A 23,097-nucleotide genomic window follows, 5' to 3' on the forward strand; every position below is an offset into this window, starting at 1 on the left:
GGGGGCCGGGGCGCGTCGGCGGCGCCACGCGCCAGAAGACGCCGGGAGGCCGCTGAGCTCAGGACAGCTTTGCGGATGAAAGGATGACATGCTGGCTTGGAAAACCGTACGTGTGAATTGCGAGGGACACAAAGTCTCGGTGCGGGAATGGTTCAGCCTTCCGCCCTGCCAGGAAGGAATCGGCCGTCCCGGTCCGCACTGCGCAGACTCAGCCCCCGCCATGTTGCGTGTAGGTGGGGCTTGGACTGGGAGTTGTGGGCTCGCTTTTTCTTTTTTTTGAGTGTGGGCATTTAAGACGAAATAAATTGTTGTGAATACTAAATGTTTCTAAAAAAACAGTGGTGTAAGTATCTCTGGATACTGGTTTTGGAGGGGAAGACAACCGTGACAATCATTTTAAAGATAATCCCTTCGCGTAGTGGAAAAACCTCACGGGCTCGTGGTTGGTATTTCGATTTGTGTTTTCGCTACTGTTGCGAGGAGGGAAGCAAAACTCCCGGGATGCTAAAGTTATCTTTCTGACATGTTTATAAGGGGACATTTATGGAAGTGTTAGGAGCTATGGCTGCCTTAGTACTCTTTAAAGTTTATCTTCCCTGCTGGAAAGTCGTTTTCTCAGTGCAGAATGAATCTCAGCTGTTTCTTCCCGCAGTGAAAGTGAAACCTGTTCCAGTCAGTGTTTCTAGGTTCCCCCATTCCTATCCCCCAATACTCACAGGACTGTAAGTTAAAGACGTGCATGAAAATTGTGTTTATTTTCTTTAATATTTTATTTTTTTGCTTAGAAAAAAAATCATAGCTTTTCGAACACAGCTCCTACAGGCGTCTCCAGCGTCATCTCCTTTCAGTTCCCCCGACTCAGCTTTTCATTCTATTAGTCCTTTTCCCTTGGCTTAGTAATATAATTCGTTGTTAAGCGTTGCTTTAAATGCATTTCCTGACATTTCTGCTGTAGAGCACACACTACTCGTTAAAAATTACAGCTCAGAGATGCCCTCCGTTAACTCTGACAGTAACTGCTCCTTCCACAGAATCGCGAAGACTCTAGTCGCTTCACCTGAACGTTTTGTTTTGCTCAGCAAGTTTTGGGTTGTATCTTCTTCTAATGTAGGTTCTTGGCAGACGAGTTGGCTAAAGACAAAAGCAGGATCGTTAACTCTTCACCGCAGCTGTTGGTTTTGACATTGGCTTCAACCGTTGGAGAAAATTGGTTTTTAATCACCATATAAATCCGAGCGTGGTTGCACCTGCCTGTAATCCCAGCAGCTGGGGAGTGGAGGCAGGAGGACGAATTCAAGGAAAGCCTTCCATACATAGCAATTTGAGGTTAGCCTTCGCTACAGGAAACCTGTTCTAAAAAGTCACGGAGGAGGGGCAAAGAAAACAAAGCAAGGATCACACAAACCAGCTAGGAAGTTGCTCCACTCTAGAAATCACAGTACTTGGGAGATGGAGGCTGCAGGATAAAGAATTTGAGCTCCCCCCCCGGGGGGGCGCGGCTATTTGAGATAACAAAACTCACATAAAATCGTACCTCCTTAGAGTCTAAATTAGGGCACTCTAGGGACGCTAGAATACATTAGTATCATTAGTTCCCTTTCCCTGAGAAGCTAGACATCCAGTGATAGGTAGCACAGCCACTCAGAACGGACACAGAATAACTTGTTGAAATGGTAATAAAAGCCCATGACAGAGTTGACCAGACTGCTGGGCTGGGGGTAATGCCTGTGAGAAGAATGCCAGTCTTCCTGTCCCTGCCACACTACCCGTGACAACTGTGGAGACCCTCCCGGGGCAGGAGCAGCGGCCACGTCGTCACACGAATCTCACTCTGGCTCCCACTCCCCTCCTCCCCGCGCACTGTAGCGTGTGCACCGTGGCCTCCGGGACTGCAGGGGGCGCCCTCGGCCGCGCGGCCTCCGCCAGCTGCCCGCAGGGGCGGGGCCGCGCCTGGCGGTTGGTGGAGGGAGGGCGGGCGGGGGGCTGGGCCCGGGAGGCGTAGCCAGAGCTGGCCACCGGTTATCTGGTCCGCGCCGGGGGTCGCGGATACCGGTTGTGGCAGCGGCTTGGGGTCCCTACGCGTCGGTGGGAGTAAGTCCGTGGGCGGCCAAGTGTGGGAGGCCGCGGGGTGGGTCCGCGCCCGGGCCCCGGTATCCGCGATTGGGCGGGGGCTCGAGCCTGCCGGGCGGAGCCGGGGAGCTGCGGGGTGTCGCGGGGGCGGTGCGGAGGGGCAGGGTACGGGTCGAGGTCGGCGGGCGCGGGGCGTGAGGCGGTGGCCTGGCCGGCGCCGTCCCAGGTGCACGGCTGGCGGCTGCCAGGCTGGGGGCGGTGCCCTGCACACGCGCTGCAGACTCTCGGGTGGCCGCCTGACCTGCTGCTGCCTTGGTGGTTGAGAGCCGGTTGCCTGACAACGCGTTGACGCTTTCCGAGGCATCCGCTACCCGCGACGCCTCGAGACAGTGCTGGCTCTCTCGCGCCTTCTCCCCGGCAGGCGCGCCGCGGCTGCGCTAAGCCTCACTGAGTGCTAGCACCTCGGGGGCTGGTTAATGTTTTTACTTTGCAAGTCAAACTTAATCTCCATATCTCTATGAAATCTGCTGGTTTTTTTTTTTTGTTTCTCACTGTGGTTCCTTGATACGCTAGAACCGTCTCTTGATTTTAGTATTTTTATTTGGAATTTGAGTTGGTTTAAAAAATACATTTTGTTTTGTGTGGAGGGAGGCGGGGGGAGGGCAGGCGACGTGCTTGTGGAGGTTAGAGGACAAACTTTGAGTTAGTTCTCTCTCCTTCCTCAGTGTAAGGCTATATAGAAAGCTAGTTCTCCTGAGAAGCTGAATTTTATATGAAAGATGGCTTCTCGTGTTAATAAGCAAAAACAAACCCCGAGTAAATTAGGGAGACGCTGTCTTTTTTTTTTTTCTTATTTTTCTGTGAACTTTCTGGTGTTGAGTATCTGCTGACATACTCCCATGGAGAAGATCTTTTGGATCTCCTGCTCAAGGATGAACTGGGAAGGGAGCAGATAGGTTTAGATAAGGCAATCTTGCAAGGATGCTTGCAGGACCCCCCCCCCCCCCCCCCCCCCTTAAATGTGGTTTTCAGAAAAGCTTGACTTAACTATTACAAATTTCACACTCTGTTTGGTTGTGAGCTGCCGTCTCACCAGCCCTCCACACTATCTTTTAAATATTCTGAATGTACTGTGATGTGCCTCCTGAGTAGTAGAATGTTGGGTGTAGCACAAATTCTAATTATTCTTGATAATAAAAATCCCAGAGTCAGATATCAGGGGGTGAAAGCTGAGAAATCAGAGAAGCGGTGCAGCCAGCCACTAGAGAGACCTTTTACCTCTACCAATGCTCAGACGGAAGGGGTGATCCTGTTCTCAGACTGTCTCCCCTGACTGCTTTAGACTGCACCTCAGACTGCATCGTTGGACTGCAAATGTCTCCACCAAATTCCAGACTGCAATGCTCAGACTGTGTCTGAGCTCCTGTCTCCTCCCTCCTTAGATTCCTCTCTCTACTTTCCTAGTACTGCCTGAACTCTAGTGGCTTAGCTCTGCACTCTGATCTTCAGACAAGCTTTATTTATTAAAACACAAACAAAATATCAGTACAGTTGGGCCAAGTGCATTAGCAATTCAGCATAGCCAAAGCTACTTCCTGTCTGCCTGCCACTACTGTTAATGTTTTGATAATAGTTGCTCAAGCTTTAAATGCTTTCATGTATTTATTCACGCCCGACTTTGTGTCCTGCTCTCCAACCGTGTGCTCTTCCTTCAGCAATATATAGCATATACTTTTTAGAAAAACTTGGAGTGATTTGTCAAAGTCTGGATGTATCTGTAGTCAGTTCGTGAGAATGTCATCTGCAAAGGAGGAAAAGGCTGAGACCCTTTCTGGGTAGAAAGCCCCTTTCTAGGTGGATTAATGAGAAACTTCATCTTTCCCTTCGTCTGCTACAGCTCTTTTACAGGTTCCTGCCCTTGCTCCCTGCCTTATTTCTCCCTGAGGGTTTGTCCCTAGTCCTTTTCTCTTGCTGTAGAGTCATTTTCTGCAGGCCACTGCCTCCTATAGTTTTAATATTTTTTGGTTATGATATTTTTGGGATAGTGTCTCACTATACAGCCTAAGCTGTTGTTGACACTTCACCCTACTAATTACTGGGGTTATAAAAGTATGAGCCACCATACCAAACAAATCAGCCCCCCCCCACTAGGTATTGGGAATGGAATCTAGGGTCTCACACCTGCTAGGCAGTGATCTGCTATCCAAGCTACAACCCCAGCCCAGTAATAGACATACATACCAAACCCAATATCAACAGCAATAATAATGCTATTTTTTGCGGGGGACAGTGTCTTGCCATATGATATGTTTAGGCGATCCTGGAACTCCCTATATAGTTGATGAATGTTCCAGAGATATTTAAATTGTTGGCATTTTTACTGAATTCTTTAAAATTATCTCATATTTGCTCCCCAAATCCCAGACTGACTAAAATGTCATTGTGGCATGGGATATGGTCTAAATATTAGGGCAAGGATCATGTTTTATTTTACCCACCTTCCCCACAAATCTAGCATCTCCTGCAGTCTAGAATAGTACCCTGGTTTACACAGGAGTCACGTTCCATTTCTCATGCTCCCGTATTGGGGAGAATATGTGCTCTGTCCTACTTGGGAGAGAGAAGGATAGAGAACATTTTCCCTTATGTTGACCTGGATTATGATAACCAAGAATTGGTAACTAATGATTTAAAACTCACTATACTTTAAATCTAGAGGCTTTCCCTCCCTCCCTTACCCCTTTTTTCTCTTTCTCTTGATTTTTCTTTTACTTTTTTTTTTTTTTTTTTTTTTTTTTTTTATTTTCGAGACAGGGTTTCTCTGTAGCTTTGGAGCCTGTCCTGGAACTAGCTCTTGTGGACCAGTCTGACCTTGAACTCACAGAGGTTGACTGCTGAGTGCTGGGGTTAAAGGTGTGTGCCACCACTGCTTGGCTCTTACTTTTTTTGTAGGGGAGGTTAAAGTAGGTCTTTTTTTTTTGTTGTTGTTGTTATTTTGGAAGTGGATTCAGAATCTTATGCATGCTCAGTACTTGCTCTTTTAAAAGGTGAATGTGTAAGTACATGAAGCCTATGGAAAAGAGTGACAGGAAATTGACAGCTACAGTGACAAGTATCACATTCCCTGTTACATGTGTGATGCATAAGTTTTTCTTCATAACTCTGTAGTAGTTAGCACTTCCATTTTATAAATGAGGAATCCTAGACATAGCTTAAAGATCATAGCTTGTATTAACCAAAATCAGTAAATGATGAACAGTGGGTTTCTAGTCCAGGTCTTTTAGCAGAACTGTTTTCCTGAAAACTACATACTCTGTTTGTAGCTTCTAAGGAAAAGCACCTGATAATAATGCCATGAAAAACGTGATTGTACATTCTATATAGTGTCTGGAGATTGTGGAATCCTGTTGCTTTCTTTGATCTGATTTGGGGGGTGGAATTTAATTCTTAAATTATAAACATTCTTACAGTGTTTTGTATATAGGCCTTGCCCACCAACTCAGCCCCATTATCCACTAAATAATTTGTGCACAATTTTGTGGCTGAAATGGTTTTCCATAAATTGCTGCACATTTTTAGGAATAATGAGAAAAGCAAACATGACAGCTACAGGTGTTTTATTGTTTAGGCTTTTGGGGTGCCAGGAACTGCTTTGGGGCTCACTATGACGTCCTGTTGATAATAAACAATTGTACATCAGCATCAGCATCAGCATCAGATAACATCCTCTTTCTGGGCATAAGAGCTCAACGCTCTGTTTGGAAACAGATCCCCAGGACTGCAGTGTGGCTTCTTTACCAGTTACATTTTAATCTCCTGCTATAGTAAAGATTCATCAGACGTCCCGTCATAGAATTTCCCCCCCTTCTCCATGGCAAAGCTCTGTTTTCTTAGGCTCTCTCTTAAGTCACCCAAGTCAAGCTCTCTTTTCTAATGCCCTCTTAATAAGAAGCTCAGGGGTTGCTGTTGGTGTGTGTTTGATGCATCCATACACCAGTGATGTAATAAGTGGCTCATCTAACTTGTTTGACTTCAGTAGTATTCCTGATAGTCTTTGGCAAGAGGAAAAAGGTCGTTGGTTAATGTATATTTTGTTTGTTTATTTATTTATTTATTTATTTTGGTTTTTCGAGACAGAGTTTCACTATTGTTTTAGAGCCTGGCCTGGAACAAGCTCTTGTAGACCAGGCTGGCCTCGAACTCACAGAGATCCGTCTGCCTCTGCCTCAATGTATATTTTGTTGTGGTTACTGTTACTTAAAGTGAATTTCAGAGCTTGTAACAATGGTGCTAATTACTGTAAGGAGTTAGTCCTCATGCTGATCTCTCTTCAGGTCTTCCCGCTCATCCAGGTGAACACTGCCCAGCATTTGCTTGTCGGTTGTCCCCTACCTGCGTTCATTTACTGTAGATTGTCCTCGAATCTTACAATAGTTAATTCTTTTTCTTTTTTGATGGCATATATTAGGGATTGAGTGCAGAGTCTTGTAAAAGCTAGGAACTGTCCTACCACTGAGTTACATTCCCAGCATTATTACTTTTTAATTTTTGTGTAGTTTATGAGACAGGGCCTCATTCTATATCTCTGGCTGTACTGGAACTTGGCATGCAAACCAGGCTGGAATGGGACGCACAGAGATCCACCTGGCTTCTGAGGACTGGGATTAAAGGTGTTTGTCATCATGCCTAGCCCTATTTTTAAAAATTTTGCAGAGGTTGATGGATCTCTGTGAGTTCAAGGACAGCCTGGTCTACAAAGCAGGTTTCAGGCCAATTAGGGCTACACAGTTAGACCCTCTCTCAAAAACAAAAACACCCCTCCCAAGCCAAAACAAATCCAAAACCAAAATTTTGAGTGAGTCTTACTAAGTCCTTAAGCTCACCTTAAATTTGCCAGCTTTCTGCCTCAGTCTGGAGTAGGGCGGAGCTGGATTGCAGGTGTTCCAGTGTATCCGGGCAAAATACTTAACTCTTAAGTATCTTTATGTGGTTCATGTCTTTAAATTTGAGTCTTGAAGTTCTAGCCGTCTTTGAGAATTTAAACTTTCCCAAACCAGACAGCTTGCTCAGATTTGTGTTTCCAGGGTTCTCTGTGCTCTTCATGTCTCCTATCTTTAGTGATCAGTAGATCTTTCTTGTTACATATTTTGCTACTCATTTTTTTTTTGCTACTCATTAAATTTGATGAGGTTTTAGGAAAAAATATATGTTTGAAACATTGTAGTTTTTGTTCAGTGTAGTTGTGCACAATTAATCTCAGCACTCAGGCGGCACAGATAGGTGACTCTCTGTAAATTAAGACCAGCCTGACTACGAAGCGAATTTCTGGCCAGTTAGGCCAGAAAGACCTGTAAAACCAGTAAGACCCTTTATTAAGAAAAACAAAATTATCTTCAGTGAAGAACGTGATCTTTTCAGAAAGTTGTGACTAATCTACACAGAGGCCTACAGGTCTTCTGCAGGAAACCACAGCTGTTGCGAGTTCATGAGAGCCCCAGCTTTTTCTGATCCAGAACTCAGCATTTCACAGCCCTTTCAGTCCCCCGCTTCTAGATTCTCTCAGGCCCTTTCCACGGTGCTTCCACATTCTGGGTGTGTGGAACATACCCGTCCCTTTCAGGCTCACACACTCACAGCCACTTATTCTTAGCGCTGATGACTTGAGTCTCTGTTAGCAGTCCCTGCAGAAAGAAGCATCTCTGACCCGTGTGCATAGTTGCACAGATCTATGGGTATGGGCACAAATACGTAGCAGACAGTTTGACAGTGTGTTCCCGTAGCCATGGCCTTTTGACCAGCTTTACAATACTAGGCATAGATTCATTCCTATGGGGCAGGCCTCAGATCCACACAGACAGTAACTGATTATTCATTCATAACAGTCATGCTACTAATTGTTGCAGTGGGCACATCTTGTCTACCGAGGTCCAGCTGGGTAGGACCATTAATGGCTACCCCTGCCCACAGTGGTCTGCATAACATCTTCTAAGCTAATTACAAAATAAAATTAAAAATAAAGAGAAGTTTGGATGAAATGTACCTGGGGATGGGCTGTGCTGTATCCACAAATTAAATTATTAAATGATAATCTCAGTGCTCGGCATTGGTAGCCCTAAGAGTATTTGGTCAGGGAGGTTCTGAAGGTTTTCCAGAGAGCACTGGCTATTGTCTTTGTCCTCGGTTGCCAATCACAATCCTGGGTTTCAGGACCTAGAAAAACTAATCTTGAGCTGACTAGGAAACATACTGTCTAGCTTTTATATGGTCCATTTATGTGACACTTCAGAGTTAGACTTATGGAATGGATATGAGATGATTGGCCAGTCAGGCCAAAAAGACCTGTAAGACCAGTAAGACCCTTTCTTAAGAAAAACAAATTAATTACAGAATGTTATAAAACATCCAAGAAGGGAAATACACAAAGGTATAGAAATAAGCCATGGAGAATGGTAACTAAAGTACAGATGGTACACTTTCATTTTTATCCACGCTTTTGTTTTACTTGGCAGCATAGTTCCTCCGTCAGCAGTGGCTGATTTGAACTGTGAGCACACTTTATCACTTCATTATTTCTTATGTATTGTTTGTAGGGATTTAGAGACAACTGATGGAAAGTATTATCAACATAAGATCTGTAATTTTTGTGAACTTTTGTGAATTATCCTTCAGCCTGGGTATTGATTGACATTAGTACAATTCATGTCTATTTTTCATAATGGGAATAGGCAGTGGCATCAACCATCCAGCCAGACACATGCTAGGAATGAAACACATGTGCAGATACAGGCATATTTATTCTATATTGCAACTTACCTCCTCCTGGGGTCGAATAACAACAGTATTAAAATCAGGCCACTTGTCCACCAGAGCCTTGAGCTTGAATGGGTTTCCCTGATTCATGTGGAAGACAGTCTTATAAACCTAAATATTTCAAGCCAGCAGAAATGTCATCATATTACAAAGTAATAGGAAGCTGTAGCATATTTGACTAGAACAATGATCATTCTTATGAAATTATGAAATTTTTGTTGGAGAGATATAATAAATTAATTTTTCAGATGGTTCCCAGTGTCTAGTTGCTTATTCTAACAACAGTGTCTTTTATATATTGAGGTAAAATACAAAGAATGATGAGATTTACTAATAAACTCACTAGCTGTCTTGCTGTAGAATCTAATAAAATTTTTTATGGAAAATAAAAAAGAAAAACAAAATAGCTTCAGTGAAGAAAGTGATCTTTTCAGAAAGTTGTGACTAATCTACACAGAGGCCTACAGGTCTTCTGCAGGAAACCACAGCTGTTGCGAGTTCATGAGAGCCCCAGCCATTTCTGGGTTCGTGAGAGGGGAGGGGCTGCAGAAGGGCACTGACCCTGTGGGTTCTCATTCTGTCAGGAGAGTCACACAGAGACATGGTGTCTCAGAACAAGGCTTATACTCATGTTTAAGTACCAGGGAGTTAGCATGCAGGGACACTTCAACTTCAGTAAGATACAGAGCTCTGTAGCACCTCAGCGACTAGCGCTTCTTGTCTCATCACAGAGAGACTGGGTTAGGTTACCCACAGGATCTCCTGCTTCATGCTTCTTTTGGTCTTTTTGTTGTTGTTGCTTTTTGGGGGTATTGGGCAAGCCTCACCATGTAGCCTTGGCTGGCCTGGAACTGAGAGTGCAGAACAGGCTATCTGGATGAATGAACACTTGCCTCTGCCTCCCAAGTGCTAGGATTGTATCCTGTCACTCCCAGCCTTCCTTATGATTGCCTTTTCTCGCAGTCTCTTTGCCGTGTTAGGTCTATGCCTGGGGCATGTTGCTTTTACTGTTTGAATAAGGCAAATGTTATCCTATGGCTATTTTCTGCATGTATGTGCCCTTACTATCTGTTTTAGGGCAAGCAAAGCTAGTCAGTTTTAGTGTATCAAATAAAGGCAATAATATTGTTCTTTATTAATAAATTTAACTATACATAACACTATTTTAAATAGAACATTTTTGCAGCTGTGTGTTATTTTAAAATTTGTATTTTGAGACAAGGTTTCTGGGTGTTCTGGAACTTGCTATGTATGCCTCTGCCTCCTAGTACTGGGATTGAAGGCATGTGTCACCGTGCCCAGAAATGTATTTTGGTCACATTTACTCCTCCATTATTATCCCCCCCCTCCACCTACCCAGTTCCTTTTTCTAAATAGTTCCCTTTCCATGTTCATGTCTTTTTTTAAAATGACCCAATGAGTTTAATTAAATTTTCTTTTCTTCTTGTTGGTTTTTCGAGACAGGGTTTCTCTGTAGTTTTGGAGCCTGTCCAGGAACTAGCTCTGTAGACCAGGCTGGCCTCGAACCCACAGAGATCCGCCTGCTCTGCCTCCCTAGTGCTGGGATTAAAGCCATGCACTATTACCGCCTGACTCAAAATTAATTTAAAATAGTTAGGAAGCAGTTTTTCAGGGAAAAGTGTTTTAAAGATTTAAGTTCTTATTTCCTTTTTGTTTTTGATTGTGTGAATATGGATTATGGTAATGGCTGTTGCTTTCTTCTGTTAATTTTTTCGGCTTATAATTGTATCGAATGTTTTTCACTGTGAAGTTTTCATGCATAGGTGTATTGACTGCCTTTCTTTCTCTGCACTTTAACCTGTGTTGTCACCTTTTATGGGGAATTGGAGAGGAAGAGATAGACAGATATATGGTATTTATGTTCATGTTTCAGTTTGAAGTTCCCAGTGTGACTGAGATGAAATACCACATGTGGATTAAGATGTTGTCTTAATACTTTACTTAAAACACTACAATATAGTTGTGCTCACTGAAGACTTCTTTTTTTTTTTTTTTTCAGAATCTACAAAATGACGGATAGCTTGGATGAATTTCTTGAAGAGCAGAAAGCGAAAGTGGCCAGAGACAGAGCACAGCTGGAAAGAGACCCGCCTTACATGGAGATGAAGGCAAGATTAGTGGCAGTCTCCCGACGTGGCTATTAAATCGGGTGTGCTGGTGCTCGCCTCCGACGTGTCTATTAAATCGGGTGTGCTGGTGCTCGCCTTTAATGCCAGCACTTGGGAGGCCGAGGCAGGTGCATGGCTCTGAGTTCTGTACAGCACGAATTCTAGGCTAGTCAGAGGTAAATAGTGAGACCCTACGTCCCAAATAAACAAACACAACCACTCCTACCCCAACCAACATGAAAAAATCAACCAAGCACGTTTCACTGAGACCGTCTCTGAAGATTCCAGCAGTGAGACTCTTCTGTCTCATACTTAGTTTGATTAGTATGCCCTTGTTCTAATTTGGAGAGTCAAACTCTAGACGTGAATTGAGAGATTTTGAGTGCATTTTTGGTGGGATTTCATATCCCATGATATTCTCTTTTCTTGGAGTCCTAATGCTTGATTATGTGTTTTACCAAGATGATTGGGAGTCAGAAGGACCAAACAGAGGTTAAGCAGAATAGGTGTAAAAGCAAGTTCTCAGATTTCTATGTGAAAAAGAGTATTTAATGATTAAAAAAAGGTTTTAAAATACATATTAGTAAATTTATTGGGATAATTTATCTTGTACTACGTAATGAATCTTTTCTGTCCTGCCAACCAAATAATTACCCCAAATAATTATTATTATTTATTATATTGTTAATTATGAAAGCTTGACCAGTAGCTTAGGATTGTTCATAATTAGCTCTTATAACTTAAATTATGTTTATATTACATTGAAATTACATTTATATTAATCTACGTTCTATCACATGACATTACCTCCTTTTGATCATGTACCCTCTGTTTCCTCTTCGTGTCTCCTGGTGTCCTCTGTGCACCAAGATTCTCCTCATGTGGTATGCTGCAAGTTACTTGGTGGTAGCATACTCTGAAAGAGCCAGAACCACCCAGGAAGTCTGCTTATGCTTTTCATCTGCATTTGTATTACACAGGACCATGCCCAAAGTGGGTCGATATCTTTTAAAGGCTGAAGGAGTTCTCTCCCCGAAAATCCTGCCTATTCCTCCTGCCTAACTATTGGCTGTTGAGCTTTTTAGTATGCCAATCATAGCAATATATCTTCACACAGCATACAAATATCTCACCACAGTACTATTTGCTTTTTAAAACATGTGTGTTAGCAGTTGTTTCTGAAAAGAAATGTCTGGAAAGTTTTAAATTGTTTTTTATTCTGACACAAGTGATTTATTCGTTTAGCAAATCCTAAGATTGTGCTAGGAGCCATCCTGGCTCTGGGAACTCTGCACCGAGGCAGATGGGTGCCATCCCTGAGGACTTAGAGGGTGGTAGCAAGACACCTGCTGTGCCATATGTCTCTATAAAATGGCTCGTTCAAGTCATTTCTGGCTCACCTGTTTCCCAGTGTCTTTGTGGTTTAGCATCTGTTCCACATAGAGATAATCTAAAATGTTAATCATGATATTCTCATCATATATTTTATTTACATAAATCAACATATGAGGGGTAAATATAGATTATGTCATAGCTTTAAAAGGTCATATTGAAATGTTCTGTTTAAGACAAAATCTCTTAATTATAATTTTTCAGGTAGGAAAACTGAGGCATTGGGAAATTAATGAGACTGAGAAACTAGAGTTGGTAGACACTAGTGCTTGTTCTTTTAAGCACTGTCAGTGGCTGTTTCCTTCCAAACAGTCTGCCGTGTGCAAGGGGTTACGTCAGGAGCTGGTGTGTGTAGTGTGCACTTCATCTAGTTGTAAGATCTTTATCAAGTAGGGCCATTTTGTTTTAGAGGTAAATAAAACAAGACTAAAAGGAGTTAAATATTTTGTTCAGGTAGACAGAGGGATGGGTTCAGCTTGGTACCCTCAACCCAGGGCAGCATATACGCATAGTTTAGTAGACCCAGGGATGGATTCAGGTTGGTACCCTCACCCAGTGGCATGGTATGCTCATAGTTATTTGATACTGAGGGTGAGTTTGCATTTTTGAGCATTTAACAGCTTTATTAAAAGATTTTTATGTGCGAGGTCAAGAGTCACTGCTTGTTGAGGCCCTACAGTCCTTCCCTCAGCATTTCTGGGTCTTTAATCCTGCTCTGCCATTTGTCTTCATAGACCCTCCCTGTCAGAGAAGGGGGATATGAATATGCTCTTGTGGATATATCCACATGTGCATGTAGGTTTGGGCGTGTGTGGAAGGAAGCCTGATTGTGGATGGAACTCTTCCTCGATTGCTGCCACCGTCTTTTTTGAGATGGGGACCCCTCACTCAACCTGGAGTTTCTAGAATTTGCTGTGCTGCCTGGCTAATGAACTTCAAGATCTCTGTGTGTGTCTCTGATCCCCCAGACACGTTATAGACTTGCTGCTGGGCCTGGCTTCCACATGGGTGTTGGGAGTCCAGACTCCGGTCCTCAGACTGGCAGAGAGCACACTTTACCTACCCTACTCTTTACACATCATGTGCTCTAACTAAGTATTACTTCTTTCGTGTCCCCCCAGCAGTGGACACTAAACTCCATAATAGAAACTGTAGTAATATGAGCGAGGCTGTGTCCCCGGCACCCAGCCACCCACATGGCTAGCTTATGCCCCGAAATAATTACATGGAAACTGTATTCTTTTAAACACTACTTGGCCCATTAGTTTCAGCCTCTTAACCCATTTCTAATAATCTATGTAGCACCACGAGGTGCGCTTACCAGGAAAGATTCAGCATGTCTGACCTGGTAGCTGGCTGCATCGCCGTCTGCCTCAGAGAGCAGAGCGTCTACCCAGGAGAGGGGAGCATGGCGTCTCTGAGCTCACTTCCTCTTCCTCCCAGCATTCTGTTCTGTTTACTCCTCCCACCTATGTTTTAACCTATCAGGGCCAAGCAGTTTCTTTATTGCTTAACTAATGAAATCAACAGATTGATATATGACACTCCTACATCAAGAAGCTTTCAATTTTGTTTCTGCTCTTATGCTTCTCGTGTTGGCACGGTGCCTGGCATTTCATAGAGACTCCTATTTCTAAGATAATGAGTTAGGTATCAGAACAGCTATTACAGTACGTAAATAATTTTGATTAATTTCTCAAACTTCAGTCTCTTTGCTGTGTATTTTTTCTAAGTTATTTGGTACATTGAGTATTGAGATAAATTGTACATTTTGTGGTGTCCCCCTTTGATTTGTAAATATCATGTCTTTTTCAGGCAAAGGCGGCAGAGAAACTCTCTGAAAACAGTAAGCTATTAATCTCTATGGCTAAGGAGAACATACCACCAAACAGCCAGCAGCCGAAGGGATCCTTAGGTATGGTACTCTGTGTGCAGAACTGATTTTAAGATATCCTTAGCAGGGCATGGTTAAAGAGGTTTCTTCAGGACAAAAAGATGTCTTTGGACCTTTATTTTGGAATCTTACATGTGGCCATACAGACTACATATGAAATGTAACTCGGAGAACTTTGTACCCATTTCATTGATAGTGTCTGGTTGTGATTGATGGAAATAAAATTAGAAAATGTGTGACATACTGAAAATTAGTAACAAAATTTAAAAAAGTTTTGAGTGTGTTTTGTGTGTACATGAGAGAGTCTGCTTTTTGATGATTAAAAATGGTAGACTTGCTTTGTTTCAAATTTGCAGTATCTGGCAAGATGACTCACCTGGTAAAGATGCTTGCCACCAAGGCCCACATGGTGGTGTGCACATACATATACAAATAATTTTAATAAGAAAGAATCAAGAATCACTTTTTGTTTGTGTATGTATGTTCATGGGTACATGTCCACATGGAGACCAGAGGGGGCTATTCATTTGGGTGGGGTTCTCAGGAGAGATCCACTCTTTTCTTTTCCTTTCTCTTTCTCTCTTTCTTTCTTTCTTTCTTTCTTTCTTTCTTTCTTTCTTTTTTTGAGACAGGGTTTCTGTGTGTAACTTTGGAGCATGGAACTAGCTCTTATATAGACCAGGCTGGCCTCGAGCTCACAGAGATCTGCTTGCCTCTGCCTCCTGAGTGCTGGGATTATAAAATACAATGACCAAAAGCATTTGGGGAGGAAAGGGTTTATTTGGCTTACATTTCCTGAATCACAGTCCAGTGAGGGAGCTAAGGCAGCAACTCAAGCAGATGAAGAACTTGGAGGCAGGAGCTGATGCAGGGAGGGCTGCTTACTGGCTTGCTCTGCCTCCTTTCTTGTAGAACTCAGGACAGCTAGCCCAGGGTAGCCCTACCCACAGTGGGCTGTGCCCTCCCCATTAACTAAGACAGTGCTCCACAGGCCTGATCTTATGGAGGTGTTCTTCTCAACTGTGGTCTCCTCCTCGCAGATGACTTTAACTCTACAGGCCTTATCTTATGGAGGCATCTTCTCAACTGTGGTCTCCTCCTCGCAGATGACTTTTTAACTCTACAGGCCTGATCTTATGGAGGTGTTCTTCTCAACTGTGGTCTCCTCCTCGCAGATGACTTTAACTCTACAGGCCTGATCTTATGGAGGCATCTTCTCAACTGTGGTCTCCTCCTCGCAGATGACTTTAACTTGGGTCAGATTGAGATAAAATGAGCCAGCTCCAGTTTATCTTGTTTTAGGGTGAGAGAGGCAGGAACAGGATTCGTGTATAGTGGCGAACAGTGAGGAGAAGCTGCCTCAGATGATGTCTCACTTGTGTAAGGGATCTTAGATTCTCATCTAATGCAGGTCAGTCTGGTCAACTGTATCTACGATAGCTTAGTTAAATATAGTAGTAATAATCATACATAATACAAATAAACCACAAATACTCATTTTTGCCAGTGAAAACTATTGATTTGGATTAGATAAAAACTTCAGTGTTTAAGAGGCGAATTTGCCACAAGAGTGTCCTCCACAAAGGTCACAGATGTAGCAGTGGCAGAGAGTGTGTCACATCTACAGAGACCTGGGTTCCGACCCTACACACTCTTTCTCTTCCCCTCACTTCCCCCTCCCTTTTTCTTCCCTGCTTTTCCTCCCTTTCCTCTCACTGCCTCTCCCCCCAAGCCAAACAGAAAAGTAAGATAGGTATGGCGGTATATACTTGCTTGGGAAACTGAAGCAGAAAGCTTGAGAGTTTGGAACCATTCCTGACACGGGATACCAGGTTTAAGTTCAGAAGTCCACAGATGATTCTCATTTTCCCCTAATGGCTATATTGTTTTTGGAGAAACTACTTTGGTAATTCTTGAGAGTGATTTAGAGAACTCAGAGGTAAAATTACCTTAATTTGCAGATGGCATTATTCATTGTGTAGAAAATCTTGAGGAATTAAAGCTGGGTGGTGGCGGTGGCATATGCCTTTAATCCGAGCACTTGGGAGGCAGAGGCAGGCAGATCTCTGTAAATTCGAGACCAGCCTGTTCTACAAGAGCTAATTCCAGGACAGGCTCCATAGCTACTGAGAAACCCTATCTCAGGTGGGGGGAAGAAATTCGAGGTGTCAGACCACCAGGAGGCAAATCTCTGATGGATGAATTTTGGCTAGACAAGGCCCTGAGACTCCGGTATGTCTTTGCTTCTGCTGTGTCTTCTCACGTTTGCTGATACCATCCTTCTCTGGTATCTGGCATGGTGTGAATGCATGTGGGAGATCCCACTGCCTGTAATGCAGTGTGTTTATGTCATGGAAATATCCTGTTCTACTGGGCATTTTTACCTGTGGATTATTATGAAGATGATTCCTACCTACGCTGTGCTGTCTAATTGTTAATAATAGTGTTAGCTTATACAGAGTTTTGATGAATAAAATAAATACAAGGTCCAGTTAATGATTAAAGAAAACAGTTGAGTCCCAGGGCCCAGGGTGGCCTGAGCTCCTTCAATCTTCATGCTGAAAGATGCAGTCATAGGTTTTGGTGTGCATCATTTGCTAAATGACAACCTTAAAATAACTTCATGTTAGATCAGATGTTTTGATAATAGCTTTGAGGTTAAAAAAAAAACCCAAGAAGATAATTTAAAGTTTTAGAGAGACACATAATCGAATGAGGAATTCATTAAGGTCAGGGAACAAGACAAAGCCACCCAATTATGATTGGCTGACGTAGCTAGGGCTGGTTGATGACCAAAAGTGATGATTAATCCCTTATGCCCATTTCTGTCTTCAGTCTCCTGATAAAAGAAACTGTTGATGAGTGGGTATGCACCCTCAAGATTTCAAGTAGAGCTGACTGCTTCTTTTTCATATATGAAAGTTTAGATTTGTGATTCCTTTAAGATTTCTTATAAGCTTACCTTTATTACTTACCTTTGAGATAAGTAATGAAGTGATTGGTTCTTTTTTTTTGTCACTGAGAAACACAGCCTGCCAGGAGAAGAGTATCTTGCTTACAAATTGTTAATCTATAACAAGTTGCTTGGGTTTGGATGTATATGTGTGTTCTTGAAAAATTTGTTTTTTACCTGTAATACATAAAATGTTTAATTGTGTAAGGGATCTTCAAAACACACTGTTTTTCACTAGTATTCATTGTAATCATTCACTTGAAAACCAAAATGTGACCATATTGTAATTTTTATATTGTCTGAAAAATTTTGTTGGAATATGTAAGCTGAAAATGAAAGAATAAAGACAAAGTTAAAATGAATTAGAAGAAAAACATCAAGAATGAGAGAGTTGGGAGAGGAAAACATCAAGAATGAGGGAATTAGAAACATCAAGAGAGTTAGAAGGAAAACCTCAAGAGAGACAGAAGGGACATTTCTGGTTAGAGATAAAAATAGAGGATGGAGAATACTAAAGAGGAATAAAGAAAAGGTCTGAAGGAAACCATCGAGAGTGTGTGTCTCTTTCCCAACCCCTCAGATAGAAAAGTCTAGTGCGCCCACTCCCTGGGTTCCTTTCAAGCCCTGCGCTGCTGGAGGCTAGTCCTCAGGAAGCAGTAACTAATATTTTGATAAATCTTGTGAAGGTCAGCACATCAGTAGTTTTCACATAGATTTCTATTTTTTTAAATTAAGTTTTACATTAGTATGCAAGGTGATGATTTTTATTATGAAGTCTTTGTATATGTATATATGTTACTACATTTGTTTTTATCTGCCCCTCCCCCATCGCTCTCCCTTTGCTCCCTTAACCTTATAGTTGAACACATCTTTTAAGAATACATTATATTTATTTATTGTTTGGGGGTGGCAACCTTATGGAGGTCAGAGAACAATTTGTGGAAGTCATTGAATGGAGTTAAATGGAGGCTGTCAGGCCTGGGAGCAGATGCCTCTACCCACTGAGCTATATCACTGGCCCCTCAACATATCTTCTCCTTGGTTTTTAACTACATTTATTAGTGTGTGTGTATGAAATGTGGACACGAGACTCTGGGCATCTGTGTGAAGTCGGGGTCTGTTTTCACTAAATGGAATTCTCCCTCCCCATGGGCTCCAGGAACTGAAGGAGGTCATCAGACTTTTTGGGTACGGGATTTTTACTTGCTGAGCCATCTCACTGTTCCTTGAATAGTTTATTAACCCGTTTATTGATTAGATGATCTGCTTTTTTGATGGGTTTACGTTTTCACAGTTTCTATACCCTGGATACTCATCCTTTGGTGTGTCATTGGCAAAGGTTTCTTCCTTCTGTAGGCTGTCTCGTCGCTCTGGTGATTACTTTCTTGCCTGAGCAGTAGCTTTTGTGATCCCATCATCCCCTTTGCCGCTTGTTGGATTATTTCTGAGCTGTTGGAGTAGTCGTGTGCAGGAACTTCTTGCCTGTGCTCTGTCTTTGCCTGTTTTTCCTATGCTTTCCTTTAGACTTAAGTGTTCCACGTCATATATTAAGGTCTCTGATCCATTTTTAAATTGATTTCTTTGTGCAGGATGAGAGAGATGGATTTGTTTTCATTTGTCTGTGTGTGAAAACCTGATTTTACCAGCACCAGTTCTTAAAGAGGCTTCCCTTCTCCAGTGTGTGTGTGTGTGTGTGTGTGTGTGTGTGTTAACGGCTTTGTCAAAAATTAGGTAGTTGCAGTTCTATGGATTTATTTTTGGGTTCTCTATTCTAGTCCATTGTTGTGCTGTGCCTTATCCCCCTGTGTGTTTGTGTGTGCCTATGCATTCATGCATACATGTATGCAACTGCTACAATTTATTAGTCTTTACCTCCCCCCCCCTCTTTTTAGAAGGCAGGCTCTTACTATATAGCCCACCTGCCTCTGTCTTTTGAGTATTGGGATTAAAGTCATGTACTATCACACTTAACAAATAATCTCACAAACTTTGGTTTTTAAATTTTATGTGTTTACATACGCTGTGTGTGTGTGCAAATTCCTGTGGAGCTGTGGAGGCCAAAACAATGGGTCAGTTCCCCCCAGGCTGAAGCTATAGGCAGTTGTGAGCTGTTGATGTGGGTGCTGGGAACTAAACTTGGGTCCTCTGGAAGAGCGGCAAGTGCTCTTAACTACTGACCCATCTCTCCGTTCCTCTTTATCATACTTTTATTTAGATGGCGCTCTCACTGAATGGAGCCTGCTGATTTGGCTAGTGGCTGGGTAGCAGACCTGAAGGATTCTTATTTCTCTTCCTCTTTTGTGCTGGATATCAGGTGCTCATTGCTCGTTTCCCCTTATGCTGGTAAGGCAGGCGCTTTATTGTTGAGCAATTTCCTCAGCTTCTATAAGTCTGTTTTTGTGCCACTTTTGTTATTATGACTCAGAAAAATAATTTTTTTCTTTTTCTTCTCTCTCTTTTCTTCCCCTTTCCCTTTGCTTTTCCCTTCCCTTCCCTGAGACAGGTTTCTCTGTGTAGCCTTGACCCTCCAGAAACTTGCTGTGTAGATCTGGCTGGCCTTGAACTCAACAAAAATCTGCCTGCCTCTGCAGGGGTTTGGGATTAAAGAGTGGCTGCCATTGCCATGCTCAGCAATATAATTTAAGATCAGGTTTTATATTCTTCCAACATGACTCTTTCAACTAAGGATCGTTTTAGCTATTCGAGACCTTCTCCTTTCAATATGAATTTGAACTTTTTTTTCTGAGAGGATTGCATTGAATCTGTAGATTGTAGTTGTTGGTATTTTCCTGCTCTTTTCTTTACCCTTTTGGCTCTTTTCTCTTTTGGGGGCCTGCCAAATAAGTCACTTAGCTCCCAAATAAATCACACACGGAGGCTTGTTATTACTTATAAATGCCTGCTCTTAGTCTAGTTTGTTGCTAGCCAGCTTTTCTTAAATTATCCCATCTACCTTTTGCTTCTGGGCTTTTACCTCTCTTCAGTATATCTTAATTTCCTTCATGTTCCATGTCTGGCTGGGTGGCTAAGTGGCTGGCTGCTGGCCCCTGGCCCCTGATGTCCTCCTCTTCTGATGTCTCTTGCTCCTCTTTTTTTTTTTTCTAGATTTCTCCTTCTGTTTATACTGTATGCCTGCTAGCCCCGCATATCCTGTCTCACGATTGGCTGTTCAGCTCTTTATTAGACCATCAGGTGTTTTAGACAGGCAAAGAATCACAGCTTCACAGAGTTAAACAAATGCCACATAAACAAAAGTCACACACCTAAAAATAATATTCTTCATCAATAGATGGTTTGGGTAATACAGCCATTTTCCATAATATTGTTGGATATTTTAATTTTCTTTATTCAGTGTCTAAAGTTTCCTTATGTTGAGACCTGTTCTTTCTATTCCTAATTTCTTCAGGGCTTTTTATTATCAAGGGATGTTGAACTTTGTAAAAAGTTCATTGCATTGATGGAGGTGGTTATATAACTTCTGTCCTTAACCCAGAGTTTCTGTCTCTTCCCTGAAGTCTTGACTATCCTCTTTTGCCTAGCTATTGGCTGTTCAACTCTATTAAACTAATCAGAAGGCGCCTTGACAGAGACACATCTTCACAGTGTACAAAAAGATTATTATAACATATCATAACACAGGACCATTTTCCAGGGGTGGCACCTCCTACAGTGGGCTGGGCCCTTCCCACATCAGTTATTAATCAAGTAAATGCCCCGCAGATTTCAGGCCAGTCTGATAGATACATTTTCTCAATTTAGATACTCTCTTTACAGATGACTCTAGCTTACATCAAGTTGATGAGAAACTAATCAGCCCAGTCATGGTATATATGATCTTAATGTATTCTTGAGTTTTATTTGCAAGAATGTTTATATCCATGCTCATCAGGAAAATTGATCCGTAGTTTTCTTTTGTGTTCTTAACTGATTTTGGCATCAGGGTAATACTGCCTTCAAAAAATGAGTTTCATACTGTTCCTTCTGTTTCTGTCTTAGGGGAAAGTTTGAGGGGCGTTGTTATCAGCTTGGTAGAGTTTGGTAGTGAAATTATTTGGTTGTGGACTCTTCATTGGGAATTATTATAAATCTGATTATTATAGATTTAATTAAGTTGTATCTTGATTTAGGTTTGGCAGGTTGTCTGTGTGTTGGAATTTATACACTTTCTTTTTTTTTCTTTACAGATTTTTCAACTTTTTGTGAAAATGTTTTTTTAATAATACATCCTAGTGACTCAATTTCATTGGAATCCATACCATAGTAACCTCTACTTTATCATCTTTAATTTTATTAACTTGATTCTTTTCTCTCTTTTAATTAAATTGGCTAGAGATTTGTTGGTTTCTTTTTTAAAGAACCAAGTTTTTTCTTGCTCAAGTCTGTGTATTATTTTTTTAGTCTTCATTTCACTAATTTACATGTGGCTTTATATTATTTCTTATTATCTACTGTTTCTCAGTTTGGATTGTTCTCATTTTTCTAAAACCTTGAAATAGATCAATTGATCATTTGAGTTCTATTTATTTGAAAAATAGTTATTGTGTATATGTCTAACTATCTGTGTGGGCATGAATTAACTGGAAAGACTGCAAATCTGTAAAACTTCATGACCTTACTCAAATAGCTTAAAATTTTACTGCTAGGTAAGTAGAGACAGTGTTTTACCACAGCACCAAGAGGGTAGAAACAGGACGAGAGTTCAAGGTTGTCCTTGCCTATATAGAGAGTTTCAGGTCAGCCTTGGCTACATGAGACTCAGGCACTAAATAAACCAAAAAACAATAGAACATATTGTGCTGGCTTGTTTTTATCATTTGTTTTACATAACCTAGAGTTTCCTGGGAAGAGGGAACTTCAGTTAAGGAATTGACTTGCTCAGATTTGCCTGTGGCCAATGTCTGAGGAATTGCCTGTGTTGATTGACATGAGAAGTCCCAGCCCACTGTGGGCGTGGGCTATGAAGGAAAGCCAGCTGAACAGGAGTCAGTGGGTAGCATTCCTCCATCCTTCAGTTCCTGCTGGAGTTTCTGCACTGACTTCCTTCTCAGAGATACTTACCTGGAAGTGTGAACAGAAACGCTTTCCTCTTCCAAGTTGCTTTTGGTCATGGTAATAAAATAAAATATTCTGACCAAAACAACTTAGTTCCATGGCCCAGTTCATAGAATTCCTTGCATGATTTCATCTTGCTTTTCTTTGGCAAGGCCTCTAATAGTGAAATCCAATCTTTTGTGTGTGTCACCTATACAGCTGAATTTGAGTGAATAAAACTTAAACAGCCACAGAGTTATTTAAAAAATTTACTGATTTTTTTTTTTAAATTTCATCTATGTATACGGTGTGTTTTGATTGAGTCAGCCTCCTCCACTCTCCCCTCCATTTCCTACTCTATCGCCTCCGTCACTTTCCCCTCCCAACTCTATGTTCTCTTTTGAAAAATCCACGAAGTCCACTTAGTGCTATCTGTATGTGTGTGGGTCAAGGGCCGTGTAGCATCCGAGGGGCCACATCCGAGAGGAAATCTAGCACATCATCTAGCACTTGGCTGCTGTCAGTAACTCCTCAGCTAGGGTAGATTTCTGTGTGGTCCTGCCCACCCGTTTTGGTTTGGATCTTGATTTTGTGTATGCAGTTATAGCTGCTGTGACTTTGTGTAATGGTGCTGTCGTGTCCAGCAGGCACTGTTTTTCTGCAGATAATATCCTCTGTGGATAAAGTTGAAGCTATTTGTTAACTATGCAAATATGTGATGCATTTCTTTAGCGCATTTGTTTATGCTGTGGAATATTTGTGTAACTATGAAAAAGTGTGTGCATTTGTTTATTTATATGTGTAAAGATGTGTTGCTG

The 23,097-nt window shown here is 42.0% G+C and overlaps 1 protein-coding gene across 12 annotated transcripts in view; it reads left to right on the plus strand.

Moving 5' to 3' along the window:
• The first annotated feature begins 87 nt into the window (after nucleotides 1-87).
• Cspp1 (centrosome and spindle pole associated protein 1) overlaps nucleotides 88-23,097 on the plus strand; it is a 99,447-nt gene continuing 76,437 nt past the window's right edge. For 9 of the 12 annotated variants that reach the window (XM_041667433.1, XM_041667440.1, XM_041667438.1 and 6 more), the window contains exons 1-3: nucleotides 1,990-2,091; nucleotides 10,901-11,009; nucleotides 14,217-14,316. In XM_041667433.1, the coding sequence (XP_041523367.1) occupies nucleotides 10,911-11,009; nucleotides 14,217-14,316 (199 nt within the window). In that variant the 5' untranslated portion in view covers nucleotides 1,990-2,091; nucleotides 10,901-10,910. Of the gene's footprint in view, nucleotides 107-154; nucleotides 230-1,989; nucleotides 2,092-10,900; nucleotides 11,010-14,216; nucleotides 14,317-23,097 lie in introns of those variants that run through there. The other 3 variants (XM_041667434.1, XM_041667445.1, XM_041667436.1) reach the window with 2 other exon arrangements.

Source organism: Microtus oregoni, unplaced genomic scaffold (assembly GCF_018167655.1).
Source record: "Microtus oregoni isolate MIOR12 unplaced genomic scaffold, Mior012 000017F_ref0000208, whole genome shotgun sequence".
Lineage (NCBI taxonomy): Eukaryota > Metazoa > Chordata > Mammalia > Rodentia > Cricetidae > Microtus > Microtus oregoni.